Below are 20,594 nucleotides of genomic sequence, written 5' to 3' on the forward strand. Positions count from 1 at the left end.
CAGGTGCCCACTGCTAACATTTTTAAAAATTTAATTTAGTTCATTTTTTTTTCAGTGTTCCAAAATTCATTGTTTATGTACCACACCCAGTGCTCCATGCAATACATGCCCTCCACAATACCCACCACCAGGCTCACCCAACCCTCCACCTCCTTCCCCTCCAAAACTCTGTTTGTCTCTCAGAGTACACAGTCTCTCATGGTTTATCTCCCCCTCCGATATTCTGCTAACATTTTGAGTGCTTTTTCCCTTTACTCAGAAAAAGGCTGCAGTCCTTATGACTAATTTAGACTATGCTTTTTAAAAAAATTGGCCACCTAGATGCTAGCAGTTACCAAATTCTTCCTGTGGACCAATACATTGCTTGCTCCCCTTAACTATTTTTTTTAAGTTGAAGCATAGTTGATATACATAATCTTTTTTTATTATTGAAAAAGTAATACAGAGTAAAATCCCCCTCCCAACAGAAACCAGTTATCAGTTTGCTAATGTATGTATCCTTCCAGAAATAGACTGTGAATGTAAAATGGTTTACATGTATATATGTGTATCTATCTAGACATCTATCTGTCTATCAATGGAAGCGTATGTCCACTGAGAAAGAAGAAGAGCTGAAACAAAACAAAAGCATTTATTTGGGGTCTCAGAATTACAATTCGGGAAGCACAGATTTAAGTAGCAACACAAATTGTGCTCCCCTTGGGAACAAAATTCAGTGGTTGAATGAGCCAAGATGCCCTTCAACAGACGAATGGATAAAGAAGACGTGGTCCATATATACAATGGAATATTACTCAGCCATCAGAAAGGATGAATATCTAACTTTTGCATCGATATGGATGGGACTGGAGGAGATTATGCTGAGTGAAATACGTCAAGCAGAGAAAGTCAATTATGTGGTTCACTTACTTGTGGAACATAAGAAATAATGTGGAGGACATTAGGAGAAAAAATGGAAAAGTGAATAGGGGCAAATTGGAGGGAAAGACAAACCATGAGAGACTGTGGGCTCTGAGAAACAAACTGAGGATTTAAGAAGGGAGGGGTTTTGGGATATGGGTGAGCCTGGTGGTGGGTATTAAGGAGGGCACGTATTGCATGGAGCACTGGTTGTTATACATAAACAATGAATCTTGGAACACTGCATCAGAAACTAATGATGTATTTTATGGTGGCTAACATAGCACAGTAAAAAAACAAAAAACAAAACAAAACAAAACTCCAAGTCAGTGGTTTTTAATGACCAAGAGGAATGCGTGTATATACTGTTTGCAAAGAATTTTGATTGGTATTGGTGGCAGAAAACTAATTTTGGCTAAATATTATTTATTATTAAGGCTATTATTAAGCAAAAGTCTATTAATATAGTAGGTTGCAGATGTTTGTGCAGAGTCCTTGGAATATTTGTGGTTTGGCCCAGTTCAGAAATTTATGGTTCCACCAGGTGAGGACATGTATAAGGCCCACCTCCTTAATGGCCTTCTGGCTCCATTTTAAAACCCCTTGACATAAGTGACTCCATTTTCTTTCACCTTTCACATACACTATATATATATTATCTATACCTTGATTTTCTCACTTAGCAAATATATCTTAGAGATTGTTCCATATCAACAATAGAGATGATTTTTAAAATTTCTATTTGGAACTTTCTTCATAACTTTTCCTATGGCAAATGATAGAGCATTAAACATTCTGTTTTTCAAACGTTGTATTAGAGTAAAACAGGCATTTTGCCTAATTCCTGGGTAATAGTTATCCATCCATGAAGATGTAGAGTCAGTTATTCAAGAAGAGTTTGGTTTCTGATTTAGTTGAACTTTACTCCAAATTTCAAAATAAGATCAAACTCAATATAAAAATCTAGCAGTAGAGGAATGTTATGGACAGGGAGTTTCATTATTTCCTTTGTATAACCTTGTATTTAAATATTTCATAATTAATAACCATGCTTTAGTTGAATAATTTTTGAACAAATGAGTGATAATAGTGAAAAGTCTGCTAATGCACTCAAGTTTACAGATAGTTTAGTGTATGAAAAACAATACTGCAACAACAATAAAATCTCTGCATCTTTTTCATTTTAAGATATTTAGTTTTTGAATTTTTTTTGTAAAATAGAAACTTTTATCCATTTTAACATATGTATCACACTGAATGTGATACATTGAGAAATAATAGGGAATACTATAAAGTAAGAGTTTTAAGGGAAATCTGTACTATCTGTTTGGTATTCTTTTTTTTCCCAGTGTTCCTTCAAATTCTGGTTAGTTGGGGCATCTGGGTGGCTCAGTTGGTTAAGCAGCTGCCTTCAACTCAGGTCATAATCCCAGGGTTTTGGGATTGAGCCCCACATCAAGCTCCCTGCTCAGCAGAGAGCCTGATTCTGCCTCTCCCTCTGCCTGTTGCTCTGCCTACTTGTGCTCTCTATCTCTCTGACAGATAAATAAATACATACATACAATCTTTAAAAAAGAAATTCTGGTTAGTTAACAGTGTATTATTAGTTTCAGGTGATTCAGCACTTCCATACAACACTTAGTGCTAATCCAAGCAAGTGCATTCCTTAATCCATCAACTTTTTAACCCATCCCCCTACCCACCTACCTCTGGTAATCATCTCTTTGTTCTCCATAGTTAAGAGTCTCTTTCTTGGTTTGCCTCTCTCTCTCTCTCTCTTTTTCCCCCTTTGCTCATTTGTTTTGTTTCTTATATTCCACATACGAGTGAAATCATATGGTATTTGTCTTTTTCTGACTGATTTATTTTGCTTAGCATAATGTTCTCTAGCTCCATCCATATTGTAAATGGCAAGATTTCATTCTTGTTTTATGGCTGAGTGATATTCCATTGTTTCACATGTTGATCCATTCATCAGTCAGTGAACACTTGGGCTGTTTCCGTAATTTAGCTAGTGCAGATAATGCTGCTACTGTAAGCATCGGGGTATATGTATCTCTTTGAATTAGTATTTTTGTATTGTTGGGGTAAATCCTTAGTAGTACAATTGCTGGGTCATAGGGTAGTTATATTTTTAACTTTTTGAGGAACCTCCATACTGTTTTCCAGAGTGGCGGCACCAGTTTGCATTCCCACCAATAATGCAAGAGGTTTCCCCTCTCTCCACATCCTCGCCAACAACCATTATTTCTAGTGTTGTTGATTTTAGCTATTCTGACAGGTAATACAATAAGGTGATACCTTATTGATACCCTGATGATAAATGATGTTGATCATCTTTTCATGTGTCTGTTGACCATCTGTATGTCTTCTTTGGAAAAATGTTTATTCATGTCTTCTGCCCATTTTTTGTGTTGTGTGTGTGTGTGTGTGTGTGTGTGTGTGTGTTGAGTTTGGTAAGTTCTTTATATATTTTGGATCTTAATGCTTTATCAGATATGTTATTTGCAAATATCTTCTCCCATCCATTAGTTTGTCCTTCTGTTTTATTGATGGTTTTTTTCCTTTGCTGTGTAAAAACTTTTCATTCTGGTGTAGTCCCAATAGTTTATTTTTGTTTCTGTTTCCCTTGCCTTAGGAGACATATCTAGAAAAATGTTGCGATGGCTGATGTCAGAGAAAGGACTGTCTATGTTCTTTTCTAGGATTTTTATGGTTTCAGGTCACATGTTTATGTCTTTAATCCATTTTGAGTTTATTTTTGTGTATGGTGTTATAAAGTGGTCCAGTTTCATTCTTTTACATGTTGTCCAGTTTTCCTAGCATCATTTATTGAAGACACTGTCTGTTTCTCATCCTATATTCTTGCCTCCTTTGCCATAGATTTGACCATATACGCATAAGTTTATTTCTGGATTTTCTTTTTCTTTTAAAATTATAGTTATAAATTACAGTCTTACTGTAATTTATAAATTACTACTAATAATAAATTTACTGTAATTTATAAATTACTTTATAAATTACAGTTAACCACTGTATAATACATCAATAGTTTTTGATGTAGTGTTCAGTAATTCATTAGTTGTGTATAATACCCAGTGCTCATCACAACACATGCTATTCCTGTTCCATTGATCTATGTGTCTGTTTTTGTGCCAGTACCATACAGTTTATATTAATGGCTTTTAATTTTTGATATCCTATATTGAAGCATCAGAGTAGTGTTACTTGATTATTATATATATGTTATTTTTTTTAACAAAGAGTAATACAATTTGTATTGTAAAATATGTAATCTATATTGGGTTCCTCATATATATTTTAAATAGTTTTTAGTTGAGTTAAAACTATTTGTGGTTGGTGAATGAAACATGTTAGAAATTCAAGATAACTGATGCATCATTTCACTTTTCTGACTAAAGTCTATATAAAATGATAGAATCCTTTCAAGCTCTGAAAAACCTCTGATTACCTTTATTTGGAGTTGTTATGAAAATGTAAGAAAATAAGCTTTAAACCAGTCTCTTAGGAAAACGAAACTCTTTGAGTTAGGGTATTTGTCCAGGGTTCTAGCTTTCATCCTACTTAAGAGCAAATTATATAGAAATCATATGCAGATAAAGTACTGTGCTTGAATTTCATGTTTTAGGCATTTCAGTAGATAAAGAATACCATACCCATTAAAATAGTGGATCTTTATAATTCCTATGGACATTTAGCACGCTCTACTCCATTAATGCTATTGAGACCACAGAGTATTTTGACTTATTTTCTTTTTCTTCTCTTCCACTCCTGCCTTTATCTAAATACAGTGAATAGTCTTCCACCTTAAGTCCTTCCTATGTGTCACATTCATAATTTGTAGACTGGTATATGTTTATTTTTAGAGGTACTATTGATTTAATGGAAGAATAGTTCTTATGGAAAATAGGAGTAACAACATTGGTTCTTTTTTAAATGTTATTTATTTAAATTCAGTTAGCTAACATAGAGAACATCATTAGTTTTAGATGTAGAGTTCAGTAATTCATCAGTTACATGTAATAACCAGTTATCGTTATTATCAGGTGTCCTCCTTAATGCCCATCACCCAGTTACCCCATCCCCCCACCTGCCTCCCCTCTAGCAACCCTCAGTTACTTTCCCATGGTTTCTTTTCCATAGTTAAGAGTCTCATATAGTTTTTCCCTCTCTGATTTCTTCCCATTCCTTTTTTCCCTCCCTTCCACTACGATCCTCTACATTGTTTCTTATATTCTTTTATTTAGGATTTTATTTATTTGAGGGGAGGAGAGTGAGCATGAGTCAAGTGGAGGGGAGAGGGAGGAGTAGACTTCCCGCTGGCTAGGGAACCCGGCACAGGGCTTGATCCCAGGGCCCTGAGATCATGACCTGAGCTGAAGGCAGACGCCTAACCAACTGAGCCACCTAGGTGCCCATGTTTCTTATGGTCTTCATATGAGTGAAACCATATAACTCTCTTTCTCTGACTAACTTCTTTTACTCAGCATAATAGCCTCCAGTTCCATCCATTCCAATGTAAATGGTAAGATTTCATCCTTTCTGATGGCTGAGTAATATTCCATTGTGTGTGTGTGTGTGTGTGTGTGTGTGTGTGTGTGTATCACACCTTCTTTATCCATTCATCCATTGGTGGACATCTCAGCTCTTTCTGCAGTTTGGCTGTTGTACACTGGGTGCAGGTGCCCCTTCAGATCACTACATTTGTATCTTTGGGATAAATACCTAGTAGTGAAATTAATAGCATTGGTTCTTAATGAAAGATTGAGAAAAAAAGATAAGCTGTTGAAACTTTGGAACAGTGTGGTGAATAGGTAGAGCTGGTTTTAATTGGTGGAGATAATGTGAAAGAGTTAAGTCGACCCAGAGTCATGCTGTTATCAGCAAATTCCGGGTTTCCAGAGTCAGTGCTTGTTTTTGCTTACCATTCTCTCCCTCCTAACAGCTATCACAGTGCCAGGCACACAAGAGACACTCAGTAAATATTTGTTGAATAAATAAACATTATTTTAGCTTCCTGCTGAAGGATTTGATATCCAGAATGGTATTGTGATAATCACTGTGTGAATTTCCTCTTAAAAGAAACAAAGGTACTGCTTGTTTTTGTTTCCTTTGAGACTTTAGGCTTGAAAAGTCTCTTTGATATCTAACTCTTGGATATCCTTAGATATCTAACATTCAGAGGAAAAGTTGAACGACGTTACCCCAAAGGGGAACATTTTATTTGTGCTAAGTGTGGTTGGTAAGCTTTAAAGCACACAAAAAGAAGTTACTAAATGAGGAAGTGTTTTTAATCTTCAGCATGAAAACAGCATAGGGTAATATAACTTTTCTATGTAGTATTTTATATACATAGTTTTCTTATTTCCTTATGTCTTTTATTATTTTAAAAAATATTTTATTTATTTATTTGACAAAGATCACAAGCAGGCAGAGAGGCAGGCAGAGAGAGAGAGAGAGGAGGAAGCAGGCTCCCCGCAGAACAGAGAGCCCGATGCGGGGCTCAATCCCAGAACCCTGGGACCATGACCCGAGCCGAAGGCAGAGGCCTTAACCCACTGAGCCACCCAGGCGCCCCTATGTCTTTTATAATTAGAAGATAGGCTAGTGCAGTAGAAATTACAGCAAACCATCTAGTGAGAAAATGATTTTTGCTTATAAAGTCAGTTTTAAGAACAGTTTCTCATTGGGTATGTTGGTTAATTAATGTTTTTTTGGGGAGGTGGAAATTAGCTCAAAACCAAATCTTTTTAAAAAGATACCATATACAGTGTATTTAAACGTAAAGAGAAAGGAAATGTCCACCCTTTCAAAAAAGCTTGGTACTTTTTTATAAAAAAAGTGTAATAGTACCTGGAGCAGTACTGTCCTGCAATGTACTGCAATGATGGAAATGTGCTTTATATACCCAGAACCATATAGCAGCCACTTAGCCACAGTGGCTGTTGAACACTTGAAATGTAGCCAATACAACTAACTGAATTTTTTTTTTTAAGATTTTATTTATTTATCAGAGAGAGAGAGGGGGAGAGAGTGAGCACAGGCAGACAGAATCGCAGGCAGAGGCAGAGGGAGAAGCAGGCTCCCTGCTGAGCAAGGAGCCTGATGTGGGACTCAGGATCATGACCTGAGCCGAAGGCAGCTGCTTAACCAACTGAGCCACCCAGGCGTCCCTTAACTGAATTTTTTTTATCTTAATTTTTTGTTTAAAATGATTATTATACAGTAAAATTGACTTCTTTTTGGCATATGATTCTTTTTTTAGTTTGGTGAAGTTTAACACATGTATAGATTCATAACACCCGCACCGCAGCCAGGGTACTATAGTCTTGTCATGCCAAAATCTCCTATGCTGTCCCTTCATAGTCACTCCTTTTCCATACCTCGTCTGTTCTCCAGCTTCTTCTTTGGTTTGAATTTTAAATTTTTTTTTATTTTTTTAAAGATATTTATTTATTTATTTGAGAAAGAGAGAGTGTATAAGAGGGAGGAAGGCCAGAAGGAGAGGGAGAAAGACTCCTCACTGAGCAGGGAGCCTGATGCAAGGCTTGATCTGAGGATCCTGGGATCATGACCTGAGCCAAAGGCAGATGCTTAACCAACTGAGCCACCTAAGTGCCCCTGTTTAAATTTTTTAAAAGATTTATTCATTTGAGAGAGAGAGAGAGATTTTATTTGTTTGACAGACATGAGTTGGGGGGAAAGGTAGAGGGATAGAAAGAAGCAGACTCCCTCCTGAGCAGGGAGCCCAGCTCTAGGCTCAATCCTAGGACCCCGAGATCATGACCTGAGCTGAAGCAGACACTTAACTGACTGAGCCAACCACGTGCCCCTGAATATTTAAACTTTTTAAAGTAATTTTCTTAATCAGAAAATCATTGACTTCATTGGACTCAGATTAGAATTTAAAAGAAAATCTCTTTAAAGATATAAAAACAGAAGAATGCCTTCATTTTATAGTGACTATATTTATATTGCATCTCTTTGAAAAGTATATGTCTGAACTACATGTGGTTTGGGTATATTGCAGCTTATTCATGAGAAATGTTATGTGGTGTATTCCAAGACAAAATTTAAATTATATTCCCACTTTTGTTTTGGATCACCTATGCTAGTGATCTCTTCCATAACTAAGAACAAGCTGACAAACTAGAATTATCAGTCTTAGAATCTCTTTTTTTTCCATGGGTGGATTTTAAGATTCCACCAAATACCTGGCTATTGATTACCAAGCTAAAGGAAGAACTAAAAATATTAAGTTCATTAAAATAAGTGAAAGATTTTACTATATAACTATAACAGACACTTTAGAGTGAGATTTCCTACTCTTAATTACTTTTTAAAAAGATTTTATTTATTTATTTGACAGACAGAGATCACAAGGAGGCAGAGAGGCAGGCAGAGAGAGGAGAGGGGGAAGCAGGCTCCTGCTGAGCAGAGGGGCCGTTGTGGGGCTTGATCCCAGGACCCTGGAATCATGACCTGAACTGAAGGCAGAGGCTTTAACCCAGTGAGCCACCCAGGTGCCCCTCTTAATTACTTTTTTTAACTAGACTCCACGTCCAGTATGGAGCCTAATGCAGGGCCTCAACTCACGACCCTGAGATCAAGACCTGAGCCGAGATCAAGGGTCAGACACCTAACTGACTGAGCCACCCAGGTGCTCTGATTCTTAATTACTTTTAATTATATTTTGAGGTTGCTTTTATTTATGGAACAAATATTTTCACCAGGAATCCATACTACTACTGCTGCTGCTGCTACTACCTCTATAGCTAATAATAATAATAATACCCATATTTTAAAAATATTTTATTTATTTATTTGACACAGAGAGAGATCACACGTAGGCAGAGAGGCAGGCAGAGAGAGAGGGGGAAGCAGGCTCCCTGCAGAGCAGAGAGCCCCATGTGGGGCTCGATTCCAGGACCCTGAGATCACGACCTGAGCCGAAGGCAGAAGCTTAACCCACTGAGCCACCCAGGTGCCCCAATAATACCCATATTTTTAAGAAGATTTTATTTAGAGAGAGGAAGAGAGAGAGAGAATAAGAGAGAGAGAGAGAGAGAGAAAACACAAGTAGAGGAAGCAGCAGAGGGACAGGAAGAAGCAGGCTCCCCCGCCAAGCAAGGAGCGGGATGTGGGACTTGACTCCAGGACCTTAGGATCATGACCTGAGCTGAAAGCAGACACTTGACTGAGCCACACAGGCGTCTCAATAGTGCCCGTATTTTAATGGCCTTTAAACATTAATACCCTACCGCCTCTCAAAATCAATGGGTGTAAAACTAAATTTATCATCTTTTTTTTTCCTTCCACTCCAACCTCTTAACTTCCTCCAGTTTTCCTCCTCTATCTCTGATAATGGTTAATAGCAACACCATCTATACATTGGTCCAAACCATAAACATATAAGTCATTGTAATCATCTCCTTTTTTCTCTATAATCTCCTTACTAGTTCTTGCCCTCCCAAATATATGTTAAAACTGCCCCTTTTTCTTTATCCCCAGTGTTCATGCCTTAATTAAGATCTTCTGTGTACCACTATTGCAATTGCAGTAGTCTCCTAACTGATCTTCCATCCTGTGTCACTCCATTCCACCCCAGTGTCTCCAGAATGATTCTTCTCTAAAATGCTAATGCAATAATTCTTCTCTAAAATGTTAATACAACCATTCCCCTGCTTAACTTTTCCATAGCCTCCTATTACCAATAGGATAAATTGCATCATTGGCATAGAAGAGCCCCATAATACATCAGTTGCCTAATTCTCTTGCTTATGATCTTTTATCTACTTTATCCATTTGTCTGGAATTCTTGCCTCATGTGTCCTTGCTGATTTCTGTTTGTCCTTTTATGTTATGGTATTATCTCCTCTAAGAAGCCTTTTCCAACTCATATTCCCAGGGATGAATACATGTCTGTTTTCTGTTCTAGTATTGCTCCCTGTGACTGTATCATGCTCAGCTTTGTGTCTTGAGAATCCTGGTTCCTGGCCCATATAGTAGGTGCTCAATAAGTATTAGTTGTTCTGCATTTACCTTTAACTCACTGCTGTAAAGAACTACTTTCTCATCTATTTACACATATGATCCTTATAATAACCCTAGAAGATTATAGGGCATCGTAGATGGTAGAATTAATGAGTGTGATTGCTTAATAAGTGGAGAATTTTCAATGGAATGCAAATCTTCTGACTCCCAGCCCGGTAATTGTTTGTTTGTGCATATGTGTTTGTGTGTATGACTACATCATTAATTTTTGTAAGGTGCCAGCCGAAGATATGCATGTAATCATGGTAGTAGTTAAATCATATACAGTAGCTGAGCTTTAGGAATCCAATCATTGTTTTTATTATTGAATCAGGTGAAACAATAAAGATGTTCTTATTTTGAATAAAAGTAATATTAGGCTGTAGTAACTTAGAAGGTTATGGGAATATATGCTACAAAATCCTACAATACTACGTTTAAAGATTTTTAAAAAGATTTTATTTAATTATTTGACAGAGATCACAAATAGGCAGAGAGGCAGGCAGAGAGTGCGGAGGAAGCATGCTCCCCGTGGAACAGAGAGCCCAAAGTGGGGCTTGATCCCAGGACCCTGGGACCATGACCTGAGCCGAAGGCAGAGTCTTTAAACCACTGAGCCACCCAGGTGCCCCATTTACTATCTTTAATCATGAACTAGCATGCTTATATCTTTTCTTCCAAACAAAGTTATCTTACCATCTTAAAATTTAAACTTCATATCATCTTATTTTCTGCAGCTGATCCTGTTTCCTTTATTATCTTTTGAATTGGTAGAGTGTGATGTATTGGAATAATTTGTGAAAGGAGATAGTGAAGAAGAGTTGTTTGTACTTGGTTGTGAAATTCTAGGGTGTGTTTGTCCATGTGTATGTTTCAAATGCCTAATTAGTACTTGAGTCACATACACCTACATATAACTTTATCATTCCTGTAAGTACAGAAGATATTTTCTGTTTCTTTCCTAAGAGAATGAGATGAGAACTAATAGAGAAACTTCATTTGATTGGATTATTTGTTTCATTCTTCTTGAATGTGGTATGATGATTGCTAACTTTTAAGGTCTAAGCCATGAAATTTAATTGAACTGACTTTTGAAATTTTCTTCCAAAAGGTTTCCCTGGAAGAAAAAAATGCAACTATTATATATGACCCTAAACTACACACTCCAAAGACCCTACTGGAAGCTATTGATGACATGGGCTTTGATGCTATTCTCCACAATCCTAATCCTCTCCCTGTTTTAACTGAGACTGTGTTTCTGACTGTTGCTGCTTCACTGGCTGTGCCATGGGACCATATCCAAAACACATTGCTCAAGACCAAGGGTGTGACAGACATTAAAATTTACCCTCAGGAAAGAACTGTAGTGGTGACGGTAATCCCTTCTATAGTGAATGCCAATCAGATAATAGAGCTCCTTCCAGATCTCAGTTTAGATACTGGAACTCTGGAGAAAAAGTCAGGAACTTGTGAAGATTACAGTCTGGCTCAAGCAGGTGAAGTCATGCTGAAGATGAAAATAGAAGGGATGTCTTGCCATTCATGCACCAGCACCATTGAAGGGAAAATTGGGAAGCTGCAAGGTGTTCAGCGAATTAAAGGTAATGTATTTTGTGTTATTTGCATGATCGTTTTGTGAGCTTAGTTTTCTGTTTTGGTCTTTGAGGTGTTTGCTTTCTTCTTAAGCATGGGTTTTGAAAACACTGGACTAGAATGCTTATTGTGTCGTTGAAGTCTGGGGATCAGTGTGGTATACCCAGGGTTAATGTAGGTAAAAGTAATGATTATAATTAAAAATTACATGAATCTTAAACAAGCAGAAAAGGTAGCAGGAGTGACAGTTCATGGAGTTTAGGGTTTTTTTTGTTTTTGTTTTTTGGTTTTTTTTTTTGACAGAGAGAGCGCACAAGTAGGCAGAGAGGCAGGCAGAGAGAGAGAGAGAGGAGGAAGCAGGCTCCCTGCTGAGCAGAGAGCCAGATGCGGGGCTCGATCCCAGGACCCTGAGATCATGACCTGAGCCGAAGGCAGAGGCTTAACCTACTGAGCCACCCAGGCGCCCCTGGAGTTTAGGGTTTAATGCAACATACCTGGAGTCCTCTCTACCTCTAATATATTTTTATTCAGGCATGTGGAAACTTGGAGACCATAGATATAGTGGTCATATTTTTTTAGTTTTTTCCAGTCTGTGTCAGTAACTTTTTCTGAAAAGAACTGAATTAGCTTAAGAAAGGATACTGACAACAAAGACAGAGAAACAATTATGTGTGGTATTAATTTGGTCTATAGAATGTTTTCCAAAGTGGCCTAGGAATAACCGATAAAATATTTCTCTTTTTATTAACTAGTTTCCCTGGACAACCAAGAAGCTACTATTGTTTATCAGCCTCATCTTATCACAGTAGAGGAAATAAAAAATCAGATTGAAGCTGTGGGCTTTCCAGCATTCATCAAAAAACAGCCCAAGTACCTCAAATTGGGGGCTATTGATATAGAACGCCTAAAGAACACACCAGTCAAATCCTCAGAAGGATCACAGCAAAGGAGTCCATCATATACCAGTGATTCAACAGTCACTTTCCTTATAGATGGCATGCATTGTAAATCATGTGTATTAAATATTGAAAGTACTTTATCTACACTCCAGTATGTAAGCAGCGTCATAGTTTCTTTAGAGAAGAGATCTGCCATCGTAAAGTACAATGCAAGCTCAGTCACTCCAGAAACCCTCAGAAAAGCAATAGAAGCCGTGTTACCAGGGCAATATAGAGTTAGTATTACAAGTGAAGTTGAGAGTATCTCAAACTCTCCCTCTAGCTCATCTCTTCAAAAGATCCCTTTGAACGTAGCTAGCCATCCGCTGACTCAACAAACTGTGATAAACATTGATGGCATGACTTGTAATTCTTGTGTTCAGTCTATTGAGAGTGTCATATTAAAAAAGGCAGGTGTAAAATCCATACAAGTATCTCTTGCAAATGGCAATGGGACTGTTGAGTATGATCCTCTACTAACCACTCCAGAAGCCTTGAGAGAAGCAATAGAAGACATGGGATTTGATGCTGCCTTGTCAGGTAATTATCATTCTTTTCTCAGATTCTGCTAATGTTTTTTATGTCCTGTTTTGGATTCTTTGGCTTTCATCAATAATAAATTAATAATAAGCACTGCAATTCCAGTTTTTGGAAGTAAGTCCTATAGAAGTAGTTAGTGATGTATATAAAGAAGCATAAGGATATTTGCATAATTATCTGTAATAATCAAAAACTAGAAACATTAAATCATGATACATCCATATGATGAAATGCTATAGAGGCATAATAAATTATAGTACTAAAGATACTTAATGCCACAGGAAAGTGTCTGAGATATCTTGTTAAATGAAAAAATAAAAGCTAAAAACTTGTATATTCAGTATGATCAAAATTTTATAAACACATTTGTAAGTATTTATACCATGTAAATGTTGTTTATGTATATAAGTGAATGAAGTTCCTGGCAGGACATAAACTAAAATTTTAACAGTGGTTATTATATGAGTGGTAGTATAAAGGTGATATTTATTTCCATTGTGCTTTCCTATGTACTTTGTTTTTTGTGACAAGGATGTATGTGTGCATGTATAATGGGAGAAGCAAATGCTCTTTTGAAAAGAAAAAAAAGGTAGGAATAAATAATAGAATTTTAACTGTAGCTTTAAATTTGGACGTTCAAATGAAACTGACTCTAGAACTGTCCCAGAGTCTATTTCCTGAAAGCTCTTACTGTGAACTGAAACAAAAATGAATGTTCAATGAATTCACCTATGGCAACTTGTTATTTTGAACTAGAGTTGAACCTAGCATTGAATTAAACTGGAAATGCCCTAATGAAATTAATTGATGTAAATTAAATAGAAAAATTATATAACTAATTTCCAGACAGTGTTAAATTTTGCTATTCTGATCACAATGAAGGATATCAAATAGCTATATTATTTTCTCAAGCACACTAAAACTGAGAAGCATAAAAAATTAAACACATGCTCAAGTTATTGTTGGTAGACAAATGTCAGTGGAAGAGGACCCAGAGACATACTAAATATTCTTAATTTTTACACATGACAAATGGCAGATATTATAGAATTTTCTTTTTTTAAAGATTCTATTTATTTATTTGGCAGAGAGAGAGAGAGATCACAAGTAGGCAGAGGGGCAGGTGGAGAGGGAGGAGGAAGCAGGCTCCCTGCAGAGCACAGAGCCCGATGCGGGGCTCAATCCCAGGACCCTGAGATCATGACCTGAGCCGAAGGTAGAGGCTTAACCCACTGAGCCACCCAGGTGCCCCAGAAATTATAGAATTTTCACTTTTTAATGTAAAGATGTAGTTTGTATACCATAAAATTCACCCTTTTATTTATTTTTTAATTAAAGTTTTTAATTTTGGGAGTTTTTATTTTTAAGGGTTTTATTTATTTATTTATTTGATCTAATTTTATTTTATTATATGCTATCCCAAGGATGGCAAATGTAAGACATCGGTGGGGCCATCTCCCACATCAATTGTAGCTCTGTTTTTTTTTTTTTTTTAATGTTTAGCTAGCCTACATATAGTACATCATTAGTATCATTAGTTTTTTCTGTAGTGATCAACAGTTCATTAGTTGCATAAAACACCCAGTGTTTATCACAACATGTACCCTCTCCTTAATAATAGGCACTGCATGTTAATACAGTTAATACCCATTACCTGGCTACCCCATCCCTCCAACCGTCTCCCTTTTGCAAGCCTCAGTTTGTTTCCTGGAATCCAGAATCTCTCATGGTTTATCTTTGTGTCTGATTTCTTCCCATTCAGTTTTCCCTCCCTTCCCCTATGGTCCACCACACTATTCCTTATGTTCCATATGTAAGTGAAACTGTATGATAATTGTTTTTCTCTGCTTGACTTATTTCACTCGGCATAATCCCCTCCAGTTCCATCCATGTCACTGCAAATGGTAGATATTCATCCTTTCTGATGGCTGAGTAATATTCCATTGTATCTATGAACCATATCTTCTTTATCCATTCACCTGTTAAAGGACATCTCATCTCCTTCCAGATTTTGGCTATCATGGATATTGCTGCTTTGAAAATTCACCCTTTTAAAGTATACAGTCCAGTGGTTCTTAGTATATTCAGAGTTTTGGAGCTGTTACCACTATCTAATATTACAAGATTTTCATCACGCCCAAAAGAAACCCCGTGCCCATTAGTAGTCACTCCTCATTTCCCTTCCCTTTCCCTCAGCTCCAGTTATTTACTGTTCTGTTTTTTGTCTTTATGAATTTGACGACTCTAGGTACCATATAAGTGGAATCATAGAATATTTGTCCTTTTGTGTCTAACTTCTTTCATTTAGTATATTGTTTTCAAGGTACATAAATTTTCATCTATGTTTGTAACATATATCTGTATTTCATTCTTTTTGTTGCTAAATAGGATACCATTGTGTATGTACATATACACCTCATTTTGTTTCTCCACCTGTCAGTTCATGGAAATTTAGGTTGTTTCCACTTCTTGGCTTTTATGAATAATGCTGCTATGAACATTTATGTATGAGTTTTTACATAAATAATGTTTTTGTTTCTTCTGGGTATATACCTAGGAGTGTAATTTCTGGGTCATAGGGTGAATACGTTTAACTTTTTCAGGAACTACCATATGTTTCCAAAGTGGCTGAACCACTTTACATTGCCACCTAGAATTCTCACTTTAATAAAGACAATCTCAAAAGACCAAAATTCTTGTACTCAAGAAAAGAGACATATAATTCCTTATTAGAAAATTCACATAGGATACCAAAATATAAAGGGCCTCTAGTACTAAATGTCTGAACAAAGTATGGGAGATCCATAATTACAAAAGGAAATGATTATGAAACAAGAAGAGGGGCACCTGGGTGGCTCAGTGGGTTAAGCCTCTGCTTTCGGCTCAGGTCCTGGTCTCAGGGTCCTGGGATCAAGCCCCACATTAGGCTCTCTTCTCAGCAGGGAGCCTGCTTCCTCCTCTCTCTCTGCCTGCCTCTCTGCCTACTTGTGATCTCTGTCTGTCAAATAAATAAATAAAATCTTTTAAAAAAAGAAACAAGAAAAATTTTAATTGAAATATTGAAGTGAAACTGTTTCAGGTAGCCATAAAAATGAATAAAATTGGTTTCAGCAAAATTTAGTTGTATCTATCATTCCTTAAAATTTTTAATACTTTATTTATTTAGAGAGCACAAGCAGTGGGGAGGGGCAGAGGGAGCAGGAGAGAATCTTTTTTTTTTTTTTTAATTTTTTTTAATTTATTTATCAGAGAGAGAGAGGGGGAGAGAGTGAGCACAGGCAGACAGAATGGCAGGCAGAGGCAGAGGGAGAAGCAGGCTCCCTGCCAAGCAAGGAGCCCGATGTGGGACTCGATCCCAGGACGCTGGGATCATGACCTGAGCCGAAGGCAGCTGCTTAACCAACTGAGCCACCCAGGCGTCCCAGCAGGAGAGAATCTTAAGCAGGTTCCATGCCCAGCATGGAGCCTGATGTGGAGCTCAATCTCACAACCCTGAGCCAAAATCAAGAGTCAGACACTTAAACAACTCAGCCACCCAGGTGCCCCCATTGCTTATAATTTTTTAAAATTTTCAAAATGACAGTATTTGAAGAGTGCCTGTGTGGCTCAGTTGTTAAGGGTCTGCCTTCGGCTTAGGTCATGATCCTAGGGTCCTGGGATTGAGCCCTGCATCGGGCTCCCTATGCTTCTCCCTCTCCCACTCCCCCTGCTTGTGTTTCCTCTCACTGTGTCTCTCTCTGTCAAATAAATAAATAAATAACCTTTTTTTTTTTTTTAAAAAAAGACAATATTTGAAACTGATTCACATTTTTGCTTGTATAATGTTGAATTAATCTTCAGAGTTTCTATTAAATTAAAATACTTCGGCACACATAATGCATTATGAACACCACGTAAGTTTAGTTTACATTATTATCAGCCAGACAAGTTACTTACACTGTGATATTCCTATGCGTCTTAAATATAGGAACTTAAATATAGGAACTCAAATCATATCAGTTTATATCACATATTGTATGAAAGTGAAATATTTTTAAAAAATCAGATCTGGTATCTGACATTATTGTAAGCAAGAACCTTACAAACTTTCAGATTGTACCTCTACATTGGATTTTTTCCTATTCATTTGGGTCTGTATTTTTGCAGCTTCAAGTATGGTTCACAGATCATCAGTAGAAGCACCATCACTGGGAGCTTGTTAGAACTAGACTCTCTGACCCACTGTATATCCATTAAATAAAAATCTACATTTTAATTTTAATAAGCTCTCCAGGTAATTCATATGCACATTATAGTTTGAGAAGCCCTGGTATAAATAATTTGCCATGGTGACCTCTATAAATAAAGTCTCTGAATTAAATCTGTATTAACATTGTTTATTTGCTACAATGATAATATAGTATTAAATAATATAATTTAAAATGGCATTTAAGAGTTTTTATATACAGATGTGAGCAGAGTAAAAGTACCTTTCCAACTATCTCACATGGTTTCAAAGATGGACTTGAGCAGTAGGTGAAATTCTTTTTTTTAAATCTTTTAAAAATTTATATTTTTAAATAAACATATAATGTATTTTTATCCCCAGGGGTACAGGTCTGTGAATCGCCAGGTTTACACATTTCACAGCACTCATCATAGCACATACCCTCCCCAATGTCCATAACCCCACCACCCTTTCCTGTCTTCCCTCCACCCAGCAACCCTCAGTGTGCTTTTTGAGATTGAGTCTTTTATGGTTTGTCTCCCTCCCAATCCCACCATCTTTCATTTTTTTCCCTACCCCCCAGCCCCCCCACATTGCATCTCCATATCCTCATATCAGGGAGATCATATGATGTCTTTCTCTGCTTGACTTATTTCGCTAAGCATGATACGCTCTAGTTCCATCCATGTTGTCGCAAATGGCAAGATTTCATTTCTTTTGATGGCTGCATAGTATTCCATTGTGTATATATTCCACATCTTTATCCATTCATCTGTTGATGGACATCTAGGTTCTTTCCATAGTTTGGCTATTGTAGACATTGCTGCTATAAACATTTGGGTGCACGTGCCCCTTTGGAGCACCATGTTTGTATCTTTAGGATATATACCCAGTAGTGCAATTGCTGGGTCATAGGGTAGCTCTATTTTCAGTTTTTTTTTTTTTTAAGATTTTTATTTATTTATTTGACAGAGAGAAATCACAAGTAGATGGAGAGGCAGGCAGAGAGAGAGAGAGGGAAGCAGGCTCCCTGCTGAGCAGAGAGCCCGATGCGGGACTCGATCCCAGGACCCTGAGATCATGACCTGAGCCGAAGGCAGTGGCTTAACCCACTGAGCCACCCAGGCGTCCCTATTTTCAGTTTTTTGAGGAACCTCCACACTGTTTTCCAGAGTGGCTGCACCAGATTGCATTCCCACAAGCAGTGTAGGAGGGTTCCAGTAGGAGAAATTCTGGTCAGACGAGTAAGAGCACTTGATAGTCTCTCTCCATGTCTATCATCTACATCGTTTTCAGGATCCATGATTGCAACATGTTCAGTGACTTTTAACAATGGATTTTACCTTAACCAACTGTTGTCAAGGGCCCCAGGAATTGACTGTTCGACAAATAATTACCAGGAGCCTGTTGTGTATCCTACATCTGTTAGCGGTTAAAACAAACACATTAATGACCATGATGAATAGGTAAAAAACCTTGGCACAGTGAACATCACCATAAAAGAATTGATAGAGTTGTGACTACAGTGGCCCATATTATTTGGATAAAAGGTTGATATCAAATGATTGCATTTTGTATTTTTGGAAGAGATCATTCAGAGTTTAAGATGCTATCAGAATGGTGGCTACCCATTTTCTGAATATCCATGTCAATGCCAATTCTGGCCTCACAGCCCATCACTATAACTCCTTCCCAGAAAGAGAGGGGCTGGCATGATTTGTCTTTATGACATACTAATTCTGGGTGGGCTGTAAAAGTTAAAGGAGATAGAGAAATATCAGGTGCTTTTTTTCTTCATTGGTGAATCTTTTTTTAATTTTATTTTTTAACATTTTAATGCAGGTGTAGTTAACTTACAGTGGTACATTAGTTTCAGGTGTACAATATAGTGATTCATCACTTCCATACTTCACCCAGTGCTCATTACAAGTGCACTTCTTTTTTTTTGTTTGTTTGTTAAAGATTTTATTTATTTATTTGAGAGAGAGAGAGAGAGAGAGAGAGAGCGCACAAGCAGCAGGAACAGCAGGCAGAGCAGGCAGAGGGAGAAGCAAGCTCCCTGCAGAGTGAGGAGCCCAATGAGGGACTGACTGGATCCTAGGACCCTAGGATAATGACCTGAGTTGAATGCAGCTGCTTAACTGACTGAGCCACCCAGCTGTCCCCACATGTGCACTTCTTAATCTCCATCACCTGTTGAACCCATCCTCCAAATAGTTCCTCTGGTAACCATCTGTTTATCCTCTATAATTAAGAATCTCTTTGTTGGGCGCCTGGGTGGCTCAGTGGGGTAAGCCGCTGACTTCGGCTCAGGTCATGATCTCAGGGTCCTGGGATCGAGTCCCGCATCGGGCTCTCTGCTCAGCAGGGAGCCTGCTTCCTCCTCTCTCTGTCTGCCTGCCTCTCTGCTTACTTGTAATCTCTCTCTGTCAAATAAATAATAAATAAAATCTTTTAAAAAAATTAAAAAAAAAAAAAGAATCTCTTTGTTAATTTCTCTCTTTCCAGTCCCTTTGTCCTTTTGTTTCTTAAATTCCATATATGAGTGAACTGAGTATTTCTCTTTCTCTGAATGACTTATTTCACTTAGAATAATACATTCTAGCTCCATTCTTATCATTGTAAATGGCAAGATTTCAATTTTTATGGCTGAATATTCCATTGTGTATATCCATTTATCAATTGATGGACAATTGAACTGCTTTCATAATTTGGCTATTGTAAGTAATGCTTCTGTAAACATTGGTGTGTGTTTATCCCTTTAAATTAGTGTTTTTGTATTTTTTGGGTAAATACCCAGTAGTGTGATTGCTGGATCAGAGGGCAGTTCTATTTTTAACTTTTTGAAGACCTCTGTAATATTTTCCATAGTGGCTGCACCAGTTTGCATTCCCACCAGCAGTTCAAGAGGGTTCTTTTTGCTTCACCTTCTTGCCAAAACTTAGTGTTTGAGTTTTTATTTTAGTTTAGCCATCCTGACTGATGTAAGTTGATATGTCATTATAGTTTTTATTTGTATTTTCCTGATGATCACTGATGTTGAGCATCTTTTCATGTGTCTGTTGGCCATCTGTAAGTCTTTGGAGAAATGTTTGTTCAGGTCTTCTGCCCATTTTTAAATTGGATTATTTGTTTTTTGGTTGTCTAATTTGGTATGTTCTTTATATATTTTGGATCCTAACCCTTTATTGGCTATGTCATATGCAGTTATCTCCTCCTATTCAGTAGGTCACCTTTTAGTTTTGTTGTTTCCTTTGCTGTGCAGAAGCTTTTTATTTTGATGTAGTCCCAATAGTTTATTGTTCTTTTGTTTCCCTTGCCTCAGGAGGAATATCTAGAGAAAAGTTGCTGTGACTAGTGTC

The 20,594-nt window shown here is 37.3% G+C and overlaps 1 protein-coding gene across 4 annotated transcripts in view; it reads left to right on the forward strand.

The window, feature by feature from the left end:
- ATP7A (ATPase copper transporting alpha) overlaps window positions 1–20,594 on the forward strand; it is a 187,575-nt gene that overhangs the window by 90,118 nt on the left and 76,863 nt on the right. For all 4 annotated transcript variants that reach the window (XM_059156507.1, XM_059156509.1, XM_059156508.1 and 1 more), the window contains 2 exons: window positions 11,066–11,555; window positions 12,300–13,025. In XM_059156507.1, coding sequence (XP_059012490.1) covers window positions 11,066–11,555; window positions 12,300–13,025 — 1,216 coding nt within the window. The remainder of the gene's footprint in view (window positions 1–11,065; window positions 11,556–12,299; window positions 13,026–20,594) is intronic.

The sequence above is a fragment of the Mustela lutreola genome, chromosome X (assembly GCF_030435805.1).
Source record: "Mustela lutreola isolate mMusLut2 chromosome X, mMusLut2.pri, whole genome shotgun sequence".
NCBI classification, from domain to species: domain Eukaryota; kingdom Metazoa; phylum Chordata; class Mammalia; order Carnivora; family Mustelidae; genus Mustela; species Mustela lutreola.